Source organism: Pteropus medius, unplaced genomic scaffold (genome assembly GCF_902729225.1).
Source record: "Pteropus medius unplaced genomic scaffold, Ma_sr-lr_union100, whole genome shotgun sequence".
Lineage (NCBI taxonomy): Eukaryota > Metazoa > Chordata > Mammalia > Chiroptera > Pteropodidae > Pteropus > Pteropus medius.
Window position 1 is genome coordinate 5,596,175 of NW_024343733.1, and position 16,651 is coordinate 5,612,825.

Genomic DNA, 16,651 nt, shown 5'->3' on the forward strand with positions numbered 1-16,651 from the left:
AAAATACAGCAGGTCCAGGGGCTGTCTCGGGCGCTTTTTTGTGCTCCTGACTCGAGAAGAAAGAACGGTACATAAATTGTGGGGTCGAAGTCAAGTCATGGGTAGGTAAGGTGGGGCCCTTCTCTGTCTTTATCTGTGGTATTTCCAGAACATGAACCTTCCCTTCCTCTGCCTGGCATCCCACATTCCAGCTTCCCCAAAGCTCTACTCCCACCCCTTCCCAGACAGGTTTCTAGAGGGGAGGGATTTTCCTCTTTAGCTTTAGTGGTTCACAGCTGCTGTCTTAGAGATGGGGACACCAGGTCCCTGGGCAGAGCACTTGGAGAGACACAGACCTTTATGTTTGGGGGCTAGTCCCTCCCTTCCTACTCAGCCCAGGTGTAACTCCACACCACCCCTGTGGCTCTCCACCCTTTCAGATCAAGATGCTGTCGGATCGGAAACGGGAGTTGGAGCATCGTCTCAGTGCCACCTTAGAGGAAAATGACCTGCTCCAAGGGACTGTGGAAGAGCTACAGGACCGGGTGCTGATCCTGGAGAGGCAGGGCCATGACAAAGACCTGCAGGTACTGGTGCGAACAAGCTGTCCTATAGGACTAGGGCCAGACAAAAGGAGTGCTTAGCTGCCTAGCTGGAAGGAAAGGCTGGGAGGCCAGTGCCACTTCCAAGGTCAGGAGTGGGTGCTGTCTCCCTGCGGGCCTGGTTGTAGCTCTCGGGCACTCACTCACTTGGCTGGCCTGGCTCTGTCGAGAAAAATTGCATCTGCTACCCACAGGGCATCCTTTCATTTTGTTCTGGGCCACTAGCCCCTAGAGCAGTTTTACAGAGTTCTTTCTGGGCTGTTAACATGGAACACCGGGGGTGTCATTCTGCCTCTTGGGGTTTGAGAAACCTGCTAGGGATTTCAGAGGGAGCCTGTGACTTTCTGTGTTTGGCTCACAATGCTTTCTGCGGCTCCTTTCCCAGACTGATGGATTTAGTTGGCTGGCACTGAGCAGAAACCAAGAAGCTGCCCACTGAACACAGCAAGATATATCCTGCTTCTGCCAGTTGCTAGAAAAGGCATAGGCTGACCCTTTTGTGAGCCTAATTAGCCTCTTTTTCTCCCCCCCTAAAGGAAATTGCTTCATGGCCATATTTGTCCTTATTTGGGAACTGCCACCTGAATTCCCAAACTCACACTTGACAAGAAACAACCTCCTAAACAAGATAATCACTTCCAGCCTCCCCAGAAATAGAGTGTAGCATCTGCTGCCAAGAAAGCTTTGCCGACTGGCCTCGTAGCACCCGGGGCTAGTGGCTAAGAGTGCGCTGCTTCCCCTTGAGCATCCTCTGGGCATGCCAGGGAGTGGAATAGATTCTGGCAGTGTCATTTGTGTAGAGGTGGTCAGCCAAGTATGCTTGAGTATCATGTGGGTCACCATCCCAAAGACCAGGCCATGGAAGGTCTCCTGGGCTCAGTGGTCAGCTGCTGAGGAAAGCCCTGGGCTGTGAGATAAAGAAACATTTTAGGCTAAGATCACTGTTACCTTACTCACACCATCAGCTAAGCTGCCACCTGAGTGATGAACCTCTTTAAGGGAAAATTATCAATTTTTCTCCCTCCATGATTTTTGTACATTCCACGGGGAACTTTGCATATATCAGGGCCTCAGTAAAGCGTGAATAGATAATAATGAATGCTTGGTAAAGCCTCACGGCAGCTTTCAAGGTAGAAAAGAGTTTGTTCATTATTTTAAGGTTGATAATGATAATAGTGGTGAACATTTCAGTGATTCTTTATAGGAAACAGAGTGTGTTTCTAAAACTGAGGCTTACTAAAAGCGAATCATTTATCCAAAGTGGCATGGTAAGTCCTTAGTAAAATCGAGAATGGGACCCTCCCACCTGCTTTACCTGGTGCTCAGTGTAGCATATCACACTGGCCTCTGCGAGTCCGTGTTTGACCAGCACTTGTTACCCTCTCCTGAGAGCGGAGTATGGAGAGGAGAAGGAAAAGGAGGACATAAGAAATGGAAAAATTGCCCCCACCTAAAATAAACTTCCATTCGGGCATGAATTCACAAATGGAAGGTCCTGTTTCAAATCAGGAATTGGCGACCTGGAGATGGGGAAGAGGTGGACCAGTGTGGACCATCCAGAAACTGGCTGGCACAGTGGACTGTGTGTTCTCTAGCAGCAGGAGTCCCGAGTCACATCTCATTCCCGTCCTCGCCATCTACACAACTGCTTTCTTCTGACTGGGCTGCTTCTGCAGTGGAAGAATGTCACTCGCTCCAGGGCCTGTATCACGTCAGGCAGTTCCTTCCCACTCTGATTCGGAAAATCTGCATTTATGGGCTGAATCCTTGTATTTTTCAACTATTTGTAATTCTTGTTCTTCACATGAAACTCCTTAAGCTGCCGCTAATGACCAGTGTTCTCCAGAAGGCCCTTTCTGTTGCTGAAATGGCCCATACTGATACAGAATTAAAATTCCAGGGTACTCAGGTAGTAGCCGAATGGTTCTAAATCATAGACATGTAGAGCCTAGTGGCCTTGGAATGTAGATAATCCCATGATTTTAATCCTTTTCCTCAGACAAGGGATGAGAGGCAGGCTGAGCAGGCAGGGTAATAGGCCTGCTGCAGTCAGAGTAGCCCTCCTTTGATCTGATTCACTCTGTAATTGGAGTTCTGCCTTCAAACACAGATTTTTAAACCACTGATCAAATCTGATTTTTTTTTTTTTCAGGCTGAGAATAGGGATAAGAATTATTAGGGACCCGGTCAATTTTTGCTAAACTTTTAATACTCAGTAAAGGATTTTGTCCCTTTAAGGGCAGCTTACCTGCCCTATTTCATGCCCAGCTGGGCATCTTACAGATATGTGTAGGGGTCTTGTCCTGGTGAGTGGTTGGATTTCATCAGCAGAGAGCACAGGTCGCACTGTGAGGTGACTCAGGAAACAGGTGACCTGGAGTCTGGACTTCGCTCAGACGTTGAGCGGGTACTGTTGGGTAAATCACTTAACATCACACTGTCTCAGTTTCCTCAGCAGAATGGGGAGAGTGCCCCCACTTCTGCCAACGTTGGGGCTTGAGTATTGTGAGCTTGAACTTGGTATACTGTACAAACACAAGGCATTTGATATCCTCCTTACCCATACATTTAATACATTTAGTATCATCTTTTTTATATAAAGGATGGTATTCTTATTTTAGAGGGTTCTTATATTTTAATAGGCTCTTCTCTGGTTTGGTTCAGTTTCTCTGCCTAGTCCATAGATCAGTTATTGACCAGAGAGGACAGAGGTCTTTTGTTCTCTTGCTGTTATAATTAATTAAGCACTTTCGAGTGTGCATGAGTAATTGAACTAATTTTGTCCAGGGCAGAAGAAGTTGTACTTACCTGTGCTGAACTTCTCCTGCTGAGATGTATGTGGAGTTGCCTAGAAAATAATTGTAAAGTACTTTGCCAGTTTAGTATGCCGTTTGTAATTGTGCCAAATGCTTCCTAGGAATGTTTTTTTTTTAATCCTAATTTCTTTTTTCTGAGTTTCCTCAAAACCGGGGTTGGAGGAATTCCCACTGGACCAGCAGGTATTGCTGATCCATGGGAACTGTGCAGAGCAGGCTCGCCAGTTCCTTTTTCATTCTCTGAACAGCCAGGCTTCAAACTCTTCCTAGTTAAGGCATATCTGGACCACTGGTGCCATTAGCCCATCGTTCTCTAATACCGACTAGCAGAGGTGAGGCTCCCAGGACACTTGAAGAATTGACCGAAGGCTCTGCAAGGTAGCTTCCTCCATTCATGAGAACTACAGGGCTCTGAATTGCTGCCTGCCACCCCTTGATCTCTGTCTGCATCTCTGTGCTGGAGCCACAAGCCCACCGGGCCAACAGTGTGGAAAAGACAGTACAGTGTCTGCTCTGTTTTTAATAAACAGGTGTCACCCAAGAAATGCCATTTTATAAGAGAAGAGATTAGTTAAATCCCAGGAAGTTCTTCCCCTAATTCCCCCCCAAAAAGAATCTCTTGGTTTGGGGGGCAGTCTGCAAATACAAGAGTAGATAACATTTCTCCTGTGCAGGTACAGTATGTGGACACGTCATAGAGGTTAACAAATGGATTAAGATACTGCAATTAGAGTCTTATGTTAAAAGCAACTGTAGCGATGGAGTGTACTAGTAAGAGTATGGCATTTAGCAGTCGTGCTGAAGTTGGCCCTTACATTCAGCAGTAGTAATGTCACCAGATAGCAGTGCCCTGTTTGGACTCCACAGGAAAGGGGCCACAGAGAATACAGATGGGCGAAGTAGCAGCAGCGAGAGAGACAGAAGAAGCCCTGGCCGGTAAACCATGATACCTGTGTTGCTGTCCCCGCTCTGCCACTGGCATCGCCCTCTCTCTCCAAGCCTCAGATGCTGTGCACGGCCCCTCCCAGGCGCAGGGCTTTGTCTGTAAACAGTGTGGTGTGACACAGAAGGGAAGAGACTGCTTTTCCGATGGGTTTGGGAACTCTTAATATTACTGTGCAGATGTTATTCCAAATCCTATCCCCAGCTCTTTCCCAAATAACTTTAACTTTTTCACTACAATACAACATACCTATGGTAAAGCATGCAGACCTCAAAAGGATAGGCCAGTGAATTTTTACAAGTATATACACCTATGGAACCACCACCCAGATCAACATATTGCCCGTTATCAGCACCCCACAAGCCTCCCGCTTGCCCCCTCCCAGTCAGTACGCTACCACTTCTTCAAAAACAAACCTCTATTTCAGCTTTCATCTTTTATATCTCAGTGAAGTTTTGGCACTTTTTATGAATGGAATCATACATTATATATTGTCTTATGCCTGGCTTTTGCTCCACCTTGTGTCTATGAAATTCACCCATGTTGTGGTATATAGTTACAGTACGTTCTTTCGTCACTGCAGTATAGTATTCCAGCGTGTGAATCTATCCATTCTGTTTTTATTGCAATTTGGATTGTTTCCCGTTGGTGGCTCTTACGAATAATGCTGCTGTGAACATCCCGTTTCTCTTTTGTGCACATAGGTGGCCACTTGTGTTGGCTCTGTGTGCCTGAAGAGTGGAACTGCTGGGTCCTAGGAGAGGCATATATTTCACTCATTAGAAAATGCCAGTCTTCCAAAGTGGTCGTCCATCTTCCACTCCCCGCAGCAGTGAGAGTCCACATCTTCATCGGCACTTGATATTATCTAGTCAGTCAGTTAGTTAGTTAGTTAGTTAGTTAGTTAGTTAGTTAGTTAGTTTAGCCATTCAGGTGAAAATCTAATAGTATCTTACTGTGTGTACGTGTTTGATTTTTACTATGGAGAATTTCAGACAAACTCAAGAATAGTGTAATGATGGTCCGTATACCCCGTCACTGAGCTCTGCAAACCATCGGTCTCTGACCAGTCCTGCCCCGTCTTTATTACATCTACCTGCTCATCTCTTGTACTATTTTAAAATAAATCCCATAGTTAGATTTCTTTCTGTCACTACATATAGAAATCTAACTATGGGAGGTGAACACACAGTGTAAATATATATCTGCCTTACTGTTAAAATGTACAGCTGAAACTTACTGGATTTTGTTAAGCAATGTCACCATAAAAATTAATTAATTAAATCACAGAATTTTTTTATACTTTCATTTTTATATAATACCTCATCTGAATACCTCTAAATGATAAGAACTTTAAAAATACAACCACAGGACTATTATACCTAAAAAACTTAGCGATAATTCCTTAATATCAAATGTGTAGTCAGTGTTCAAATTTTCAAGTATGTTGTAAATATCAAAATTATTTTTCACATTTTTCATTTGAATCGAGGTACAAATTAAAATAAGCCTACACATTGCCGTTGGTTAATGTTTCTTTAAGTCTCTTAATGCATAGGTTCCCCCTTTATCTTTTTTCCCCCTTGAAATGTATTTGTTGAAGAAACTGAGCTGCTTGTCCTTTGTACCAATTTCCCAAATCTGGATTTTGTTGACTGTATCTCCCTAATATAGTCTAGCATGCCCCTCCCTCCTATGTATTTTTGTTAGTTGGTGGTTGGATCTAGAAGCGTGATTAGGTTCTGTGTCAGTTTTCCTTGCTTGTTTTGGTGTTGGCAAGCCTCACTGCTGTTTGCTGTCTCTTTGAAAGCTGCATCAAAGCCAGCTGGAGCTCCAGGAGGTGCGGCTGTCCTGCAGGCAGCTACAGGTGAAGGTGGAAGAGCTCACCGAGGAGAGGAGTCTGCAGAGCTCCGCAGCCACCAGCACATCCCTGTTGTCTGAGATAGAGCAGAGCATGGAGGCCGAGGAGCTGGAGCAAGAGAGAGAGCAGGTGCTGACACCCTTGTCTCTCTGGCATGTGAGGTTGCCTGGGGATTCTGGGGGCAGGCCCTGGACTTTAAGAGGCCGTCACTCCTCCCTGTCGCCCCATTGCCTCTTGAGAAATGCTTGTTAACTAATCATCAGCCTCATATCTCTTGTACTGACAGGGTTCTAGATCACTCGTGATCCATCCAGTTAGCTGGCTTTTCATACTACTCGTAACCAGTCATTCCCCTAGTTGTGCACTGACTCCCACCAAAGTAACCGACTATATAAAGAGGTGCTTCATTTGGCAAATGGGAGGGGCTAGAGGGCAGGGAAAATAAGAATTGGGAGTCTGTATCGATGTGCTGGACCCAGAATAGGTATCAGTATTTCCTGAGACAGGTAATTAAAAAAAAACTCTCCTAGAACTAGTATCTTGGGTTCTTGGGTTCATATACTAGAAAAAGATGACCAGGTGGCAGTATGTGCTAGAGCCCATAATCAAGAATAATTCTTTGCTGGGCAGCTGAGACTGCAGCTCTGGGAAGCCTACTGCCAGGTTCGCTATCTCTGCTCACACCTTCGAGGAAACGACAGTGCTGACTCGGCTGTCTCCACGGACTCCTCAATGGACGAGTCTTCAGAAACCTCATCTGCCAAGGACGTGCCAGCCGGCAGCTTGCGCACTGCCCTCAACGAGCTCAAGAGACTGATACAGAGCATTGTGGATGGCATGGAGCCCACGGTAAGAGGCCAGGCTGAGAAGCTTCTACCCTGCAGGGCCTGGTTAGTGGGAGGTTGGAACCAAACACAGAGCGAGGCCAACCCTAAACTGGAACCTTATAAAATCTGCAAGAATTTCTCCTGAGCCCTTGAGAGCAGGTGAATACTGGTGATCAAGCGGAGGGACCACGTGCCAGGGAATGGAAAGCTTCACAAATATAGTACATATAGTACATACAGGCCATGGCGGCCTCTAATTAAAAGGCTTTTCTTAGAAGCTTTGAATAGAGAAATTTGGATCCAGGTAAAAACTGTAAGTTACTTTTCTGTAGCTCATTGGTCCTAGCGGCGGGGTTAGCTATGAGCAGGCACGCTTAAAAGATAGATCTGAAGCTTCCGCTAAAAGGATATAAGTGAGCACAGAAAGTTGAAAAGATCAACCACAAGGGCCCTTTGGAATTCCAGATGTGGAAGAGAGGCATGTCCCCAGGGGGCCTCCTGGCAGACTGGCATTTCTTCTGGCTTCGTGACAGATTTCTGCCAGCCTTGCTTTCCGTTCGCACTCCTGGCTCTCAGGCTATTGTTTCTCCATGGCTTTCATCCTCCTAAGGAATAGTTGTGTCATTCTGCCCATATTAGATGAAGTAAGATGAAAGGTGGCTGTCCTTAGCTGACCATGCCCTGATGATTTATGGAATGTGGTGCAGTGTTGAGGCTGGGTCATGGCGGGAGGAGGGAGCTGTTGGAGTGAGGTGTGCTGTCCACGCCACTCAATTGCCCTTCTCTGAAGCCTGAGACAAAAGTAAAATGAATGTCTAGCTATTGTTTGCAGGTTGAAATTGAGCAAGAGAATCTCTCTCCTCTAACCCTTTCTTCCTTCCTTCCTTCGTCTCTGTTTTCTTTCTCTCCTTCCCACTCTCTGCTCCATCTCCTGCTGTCTCGCTCTCCCCCAAACTGAACCATCTCTCCGCTCCCCTCCCCATCGCTCTTGTCTGCCCTCACCACCTCACCCCTCTCCTCCCCATCTCTCCCGCTGACCATCTCCCTGCTCCCCTCCTTTCTCGACATCTCCCTGGTTGTCTGGCTCACTCTCCTTGCTGTCAGAGCTCCCGGAGAATTGACGATGACTCCTTAGAAGAACAGATAAGGCAGACCAGTGAGGATTCGAGAGCCCTGAGGGAACTCATGGAGGGAGAGAGGGGAAAACTGAGGCAAAGCCTAGAAGAGCTGCAGCGGCTCCACAGCCAGGTGAGCGCCCCCGTCCTCAGCCAGTGCAGGGAATGTGCACGTGTCCCCGGACTCTCTTGGGACCCTGGTGAGTTCCCCTCTCCCACGTCTATCTGAGAAGAGGGTTTCTTCTGACAGATCCTCAGAGGACAGTGACCTGAAGTTGAGGTGAACTGGTTGTCTTCAAGAGAAGTAGCCAGTCCTCTGGTTTAGCCCAAAGTAAAATTGTCAGGGATAAGAATAGCCGACCCTCCATTTCCTCCAGCGGTATACTGCCTGCTACAGAGCCTGAGTAATCTGGTGGTTTCTGACAGTTTAAAGTGTCACAGCTCCCAGGACACTTCGGGATGCAGCTTTTGAGCAGGGAAGTCTGCAAACCAAGGATTGATCTTTGCAGGCCTCTTCTCTCTTTGTAAGTGCCATCACCTCCGCCAGCCTGTTTTTCAGCTTTAGAAGCACTGACTGCTGTTCTTGCTGTTCCTTCCCTGTTTGATCATGATTTCATCTCTCTCGAGGACACTGGCGAACGACATCTATATTCTGATCTGAAAAAGTTTTAAAGGGCTTAGTAGCTGGCCCCACCCAGAAAGGAGCTTCTAAATGTATCCATCTTGGGAGATAAATAAAAGCTCTTCCTTTTGACTAGGATCATGTGTAGAGGTTCTGTCCCACTTAGGGGTGGGCACCAAACATGCAGCATTTTACACCCGGCTCCCACCCAGCCTGCCCCCTTCTTTCCTTGTCCAAAGCTAGTCACCTCTTCCTTCTGCACAAGACCACTGAGAGGTGGAGTTTAAGCCTGGCTTTCACTTCAGTCAGTATTTCTTAAATTCAAAGGATCTTAGAAATAAACTCTTGTCTTTTGGGGGGCCGTGCCCATTAGACTTTCTAATATTATTCTCTCAGAGGGTACCGGGAGTCCCACCCACAGCCACTGCCGCACTCACTGTGAGTGACCAGATACCAAGGACAGAGGGATGCTGTTGAAAGCTTGTTCCTGGCCAGGCGTGGGGAGTGGTGTTAGGCAGCCAGACATTCTCATGCCTAAAACCTAAGGCCCTCAGATGGTCCTTTGGCCAGAGAGTGGTTCAGACTTAGGGACAGGTCTTCCAAACTAGAAAAATAAAATGCAAGAGAAAGTGGATCTAAAAGTCCTTCGAATTAATTAAAGTTTTATCTATTTTAAAGCCTATTTAAACTTCTGTGGAGCGCTTCTGCTTATCAGCTCTTTGATACTGGCAGTTTTTTTGTTTTATTTCATTGCTTCTCAGAATTATAAAACTAGAAAACACCAGAGGGCATTATTTCATTCAGAAACATGAGCAAGGTGTAGGTTGCCGAGTCTGGTGTGGAACTATTTAGGAAGCCATCTGCAATTTTCTGCCTTCCTGCAGCCCAGTCACCCTCCACAGCTTGAAAACGGGACAGGCAACCTTGGCAAGTTCTGGATTGACTTCCCATCCTCTAGGAACGGGAATCCTTTATCCCTCGCGACCCCGCGGTCTGTGCGTCGCTGCCACGCAGCCTCGTTTCCTGTCTTTTGCACGTCACCTCCTTTGCTTTAGCAGAATTGAACAGAGGCTGCGAGAGGACGAGGCACACACTCCCCCTGCTTTCTCACATCTGGGTCTTTTCTCCGGCTCTTTCTGTCTGCCTAGAAGACTCTCCCTGCCACCTGCGCATGTCTCTACTCAGCGTTCAAGTTCCTGAGCAGGTTTTACTTCCTCCTTGAAACTCTCGATTCCCTTCCTCATGCAGCCTCCCTCGACGCACTGTGTCATGGTTGCCCTTGCTCTCCCACCTCATCTTCCTAGTCCAACCTTAGACCCCCACGAGGACAAGCTCGAGGTCTGGCTTATTTTTATCATCTCCTAAAGCATCTAGCACAGCGCCTTGCCTAGAGTAAGCACTCAAATAATTGTCAGACAAAAAGGCAAATAAAGGCCTAGATATATAAATTCAGAATGATTTCTTTGATGCTATTCAGTCGTGAGGACACCCCCCTTATTTGGGAAAAGTGGATTTCAGGGTGGCTGTAACCTGTCCTTGTATAAACAAGACAGATCAATCTTCATGACAGCCATCGGCAAGTAGATCCCAAAAGAGGGGCAGTGGGAGAGGGGAGAGAATGGAGTTTACAACCGCATGCCAGGCTCTGAACTGGGTCTTGGGTGGTATTCATCTTCTTCGATCTTCACAACTTGATGGTGGCGAATAGTGTTTTTTTCCCCCTGCTTTTTATGAAAAGTATGTATAGCTCAGGGCAAGTTCCTTGTCACTTCTAAGGCAGATAGCTAGTGGTCTCTACCTTGACCAGGTTTTCCAGGTCAAAGCAAAAAGTTCTTGTGGAGTTGTATCTGGAGCATATGAAATGTTGGCATTTCCTGCCTGGCATGTACTTTTAATCTGTCACTTACTCAGCTGGCAGAACACCTGGCTGGCCCACGGCCGGCCGGAGGCCATGTCAGGGCTCATTTGGTCTGAGGTCTGCCTGTCTCTGCCAGCCGCTTCCTGGGTCTTGAGTTCTGGCCTGCCAGGCTGCAGAACCTGCTAACAAATAGGGTGAGGCTGGGCTTCTCATCTTCCGCCTGGTCTGCCTCAGGGCTAGCTGCGTATGCCTGCCACGACCCCTGCCGGTGCCTTAGCCTGTTCTCCCCTGCGCCTTCTAACCCTGCTCACTGGAGCTGTCCCCACCACAAAAGCCCCAGAGCTGGCAACTCTGCTGTCTTAGTCTGGAGGGTCTAAAGTGTCTCCAGGAAAACTTCATCTTCAGCCTTAGTCCTGGGGCCTTTGCTCAGTTTCATTCTGTCTGAGGATGATTAGTCCTGGGACTCAAAGAGCAGAGAGGTATACTGAAAGGTGATGTCTGTCCCCTAGTGAGAAGGAGAGATCTGTATGGATAGTTCTTCCCTTGCAAAAATATCAAAGCATGTCCAATATTTAACAAGAGGGCGAGGCCAGGCATCCTGACTGCAGTCTGATATTGTTGACTGAGGAGAAAGGGCTCCCACCCTCCCATTCATTCAACAAATATTGAAAACTCTACCAGCAAACAGCAGAAACTCACTCAGCTTAAGCAGAAAGAGAATCTGTTAGAATTAAATCTGATAGCTTACAGAATCAGCAGGAAGGCTGGAGAACTGATCTCCAAAGCAGGAAGGAGCCATAGGAAATGGGGCAACAATCTGCTGTCCATGTAATAATTTCCCAGTGGCCTGTGGCTTTGCTGTACCTTCAAGAGCTGTAGTCCCAGGTAGGGGGGTGTGACTGGCAAGTCTAGGTCTCATACCCATGCCCAGGTGCCTAGAAAACGACGTGTCTCTCCCCTTTGGGCTTCTTTAGTAGGAGGAGGGCATGTCCTGTCTTCCACCAAGACTCCACAACCAAGAATGCCCGCAGGATAAGAAGGGATTTGGGGATGATGACTAGACAAAATATGACAACCATCTATTCACTGCACAAGAGTTTTGCGATTAAGCGTCATACACAGTCAGGCTGAGACGTACAAATGGATAGGACACACTTTCTGCCATCACAGAGCTCAAGGTGTACTGGGGGTTACTCTACAGTGAGCAGGGCAAGCCGTGGCCACCAAGGGAGCCATTAGGAAGGGCACCTCACCCACCATCAGAGGATGACTCCCAGTAAACTCCACTGAGGCGTGGACCATGGAAAAGGTAATGGGTTCTGAGTAAAAGGTGATAACATCATTTAGGTGTCTAAATTCCATGTGGCTTTGATCTGGGAAGCAGAATGAAGATGGAAGAGCCAGGCTGCCTCAAGTACTGTCACAGAGATAAGAGCCAGGTCTCAGGCCCTGTGGCTAACAGTGCTCCATGTTGAGTGAAAGATGGCTGGAAACCAAACTTGAGTCCCTACCCCCAAAAAGTATTTCAGAGCCCTGATGCATGGGTAGTCTTTATTCACTAGTTCCCTGAGATTGCCTTGAAATGAAAGGGAGGTGATGTGGTATCTGTTCCCATGGCTGCCATCTATTCCCACTGCTGGCACCCTGGCCACTGGGCATGTGGCATCCTCTCTCCAGGAGAGATGGGCCTCCCTCAGAGCTGGGACAGTGAGGAGCTACCAAGCCTGCATGGCACACAGGCCCTGTGCCGGCCTGGGGCTTCTCTCTCCTTTCTCCCTCTGGGAGGGAAATACCCCAGGCCGGCAACAGCGGAGTCACCATGTTCATCCGTTTTGTCTCCCTTTAGGTGACGCTGCTGAGTGTGGAGATGACTGCACTGAAGGAGGAGCGAGACCGACTCAGAGTGACATCTGAGGACAAGGAACCAAAGGAGCAGCTTCAGAAGGCCATCAGGGACCGGGATGAGGCCATCGCGAAGTGAGTGAGCATGACTTGTTTAATTTTACTTTAATTGCAAGTAACATGAGTATATGCTCAGTTTTAACAGTTAAATCGTGCAGAAAAATATAAAAGTGAACATGAATTTCCCTGCTACCCACCCTCACCCCCAGTCCCGTTATTCTCCAAACAGACACAACTGTTGAAAGTTGGGTATGCATGTTTTGCAGATCTTTTTCCTATGTATAGATGCAGGCATCTATGCAAAATACAGTTGTCATGGCTTTTTTTTAAAACATCAAAAGGATGATGATATTCTATATGTCTTGGTTTTCGTTTTCCCCACTTATATCTTAGAGAGCCTTCCAATTTCATTATATATACATCCACCTCAAGTTTTTTTATTTTTAGGTTGTTGGGGGTTTTTTTACTTTAATTATGGACATTTTCCAGCGTACACAAAAGCAGAAAACGTAAGCTGAATCTCTGCTTACCCATCTCTCAGCTTCCAAACTGATCCTGTGTGGCTAGTGTTTCACATCCCTGTCTCTGCCCACTTCCTCCACCTCCCCACCCTGTTAACGCAAGTCACAAGGGCGTCCTAGCAGCTCTTCTCTAAACACTTCAAGAGAGATCGCTACCAGAAAAAGATTGTGTAAAACACACAACCACAACACAGTTACCATACTTGAAAAAACTTAATTTCTTAATGTCATCTAGTAACCAGAGTTTGAGTCCCCCCGCCAGCCGTCCTATAAATGTCTTTTTATAATTGATTAGAATCAGGCTTCAAAGTCCACATATTCCATTTAGTTGATATGTCCCAAAGTCCATAACACTTCCCCCTCCATCTTTTCTTCTCATCGCATTTATTTTTTGAAGAAACCGAATCATCCGTCTCATAGTTTTTCTACATTCTGAGTGTGATTGCATCTCCAAAGTGTCATTTAACATTTTTCTCTGTCCCCTGTATTTCCAGCAAACTGGGTAATTTTTTAGTGTTTTGGGTTTTTCTCTAAAAGAGAAGAAATGCAGAAATGCATTTTCTCACATTCAAAAAATTTGGAAATACATAAACAGAAAACATATTTATGTATTCCCCATATCCCCGTAAATTGTTTCTTAATCATGCATTCAGTCTACCCTGTTCCCTGAGTGTTAAGGAGATAAAAAGTACTAAAAATGTATCCGCTTTTGGGGCACTTTGCAACACATTAATAACATTTGTGTATCACTTCATTGTTTCCAAAACACTTTCATCCTTTAATCCTCCCAGCCACAGCAAGAAGCAAAAATTTTTAATACCAGTTTTACGGATGAGGAAACAGATATTTTCCCCAAGATCACAGCCAGTGATCACTGGCCTCCACCTCGGTCTCTGACTCCTGTCTCCATATTCTTTCCCCTTACACTGTGGCTGTTTGTCAGGAAGCTGAAAGGAACCCATTTGAAACAATTTGTAATTTGATACTGTATGCCTTTTTTAAAAAATGACATTTTAATTTCTGACTTTAAAATTCCCTGTACTTTCTCCCTTCTCATTTGCATACACACTTGTCCCCACCCTTCTTTTCTCTTTAACCATTTTCATCATCTCCATTTCTTAGTCTTACCTTTGGGTCCCCTTTTCTATCTGGTCAGAACCTTATATCAGGTTCACTCAGTCAGGCTTATAAACCTATATGTTATTGAATGAACTCAAAAAGACTGGAGGCTTTCGCTAGAAATAAATGATAAAGATTTTTTCGAGGCGCTTAAAGTTTGCAAACTGTGAACATAGCTAGGCAAAAACCTAGAGGTGTTCCAAAGAAGAAAGGAAAATTAAGAGTTCTCAGAGTCCTGCGTACTTAGCCCTAGGATTGGTCCAGGACAGTTATCAGTCAGATGTCAGGCGGTCTAGGTGATGAATGCCAGGTTGTCTAGAGCAGAGGTCCCCAGCAACCAGGCTGCTGACTGGTACCAGTCCGTGGCCTGTTAGGAACCAGGCCACACAGCAAGAGGTGAGCAGTGGGCGAGTGAGCAAAGCTTCCTCTGTATTTGCAGCTGCTCCCCATCACCACCTCAGCTCCACCTCAGGTCATCAGGCATTAGATTCTCATAGGAGCACCGATCCCTGGTATCAAAAAGGTTGAGGGCCGCTGTCTAGAGGATGGGTGCCAGTAGATCTGGTCACATCTGGTGGCTTGGGTGTCGGGTAGTCTGGGGGATAATCGGAGGGTTATCTGGAGGTCTGGTGTATGTCCAAATGTATATCCAGGCATTGACAAAGGACTGGAAGGTTGAAAAGTTTTACGTTTCCAGGCTAGTAAAGGAAGAATAGAGTCTTTCCTCATGCCTCAACCTTCATAATGTGAATAATTTTAGCAGCTTGATTAAAGTGACTCCGTTTTATTATGTACCCTATCTTCACTCTTTCCTCGGTATCTTTGCCACTGGATTCCTGGTAAATTTAATTAGTGAATACTTAAATAGAGTGTGATTTTGGAGTGGGAGTATACTTTTATGAATAACAAAGGTTGAAACTGTGTCATGCAATCAGGGAATAAAATGATAAAATTGAGGTGCTAATTATGGAAGCCCATCGGGAATAAAAAGCAGAATGAAGTTAGAAATAGAGACTGGTTGGTCACCTTTTCCCAGCTAGACAAGTAGAATAGAGCTGAACATCAAGCTCTGACCATTTTTCTGTCATCAGATGGGAGGTGGGAGATACAAGCACCTCCTAACACAAGAAAGTGCCAGGGTGCAGGAGAGGAGAAAGAAGTTGTCCAGGCCCCCTCTCTTAAAATAGGTGGAACTTAGCCCTGGCACCTGAGTGACAGAGGAGGCCACCAAATATCCATGAAACCTTAAATACGTGTCCTTCCTTGCCTGCTGTCAAAGGAAGCCCAGTTAACCTGAAGTCTGAGCAGATTTACAAATTCTCCTCCCTGAGTAGTGAGACTCTGTAATGAGGGCCCTGCCTTTCCTGGACCCTTTTGAACAGGGCTGACCTTTGGGAGGGTGTTAGATCACTCCAGGAGGATAGTTTTTTCTATCCCTTAGAAATGAAATTCTTGGTATACAAGAATTGAGATGACAGACCTAAGTAATCATTTAAATGTGTAGGGGAGCCACACCACATTTGAATAGGACCTTGTTTGTTTTACAAGATGCTTTTATATACATCACCTCTGATTCTCCATTCTAGGCAACTTTGGGGATGGCAAGGCCCTCTCTAGAATAGTTCAATCTGAATCTCTAGGTTTGGGGCTACATCTTAAAAGAGTCCCCCTGATCCACCCTATGATTCTAATGGGTAGTTATGGGTGAAAACCCCCGAGAAAAATAACTTTCTTCACTGGGCTGCAAGAAATCTTAAGGCATTCCTTATATACAATAGAGGAGTTTCAGAAAAGTTAGTAACAATTTTATCTCCTTGCAGGTAAAAGGCCCTCACTAAAAAAATTCTGGGGCTAGCTATCTGCCTTGTACAAACAAGAAGGAGTCAGTTACTAGTGGTTTCACTTAAAGAAGGAATTCTTCTAGCCCTTTGAAATACCCCTTTTCAAAATTGATTAATATATTGATCCGTGGTTACTGCAGCTTTGCTTTCCTGGTCTGGTGTTTCTCATGAATGACAAGCACCAAGATTCTCTAGTGAGCAAACGTCGCCGTGGATGCAGCCCGATGCCGGGATCCAGAGGTGGGCCAAGGCAGGCCCTTCTTCAGAGGCTCTCTGGAAGGAGAGCCCCCTTCCCAAACGGCTGCTGCTGGACCTCGGCCCCTCCGCCCCTCCGTCCGGCGGTATTAGCGTATTCTGGGGTCTCCCGGTTGCTCGTGGCGCCATCTGTCGGGAGACACCCTGGAGCTCAGGAGGCTGCAGCGGGGCGGAGCGCCAGGGGTTCGCTCTGACGTTCCAGTGCCGAGGGTGTGGCCGGCTGGGCGTCCATGGCAACCGGTTCCACGGGAGCGTTTCCGCTGTTTGCCGCTGGCCAATGGCAGCGGGCGTGATAGGGCAGCCTGCGGCACCTGAGACGCCGGCGCTCATTGGACAGGCTCGTCTGCTGTCTCTGCAGCCGCAGTGCGGGCGGGCCTGAGTGATGCGGCC

At 46.6% G+C, this 16,651-nt stretch overlaps 1 protein-coding gene across 2 annotated transcripts in view; it reads left to right on the forward strand.

Moving 5' to 3' along the window:
• Positions 1-16,651, forward strand: part of BICDL1 (BICD family like cargo adaptor 1) — an 81,498-nt gene that overhangs the window by 58,976 nt on the left and 5,871 nt on the right. The window contains exons 5-9 of one of the 2 annotated variants that reach the window (XM_039868296.1): positions 420-566; positions 6,151-6,330; positions 6,832-7,050; positions 8,133-8,276; positions 12,470-12,600. In XM_039868296.1, the coding sequence (XP_039724230.1) occupies positions 420-566; positions 6,151-6,330; positions 6,832-7,050; positions 8,133-8,276; positions 12,470-12,600 (821 nt within the window). The remainder of the gene's footprint in view (positions 1-419; positions 567-6,150; positions 6,331-6,831; positions 7,051-8,132; positions 8,277-12,469; positions 12,601-16,651) is intronic. The other variant, XM_039868297.1, reaches the window with a different exon arrangement.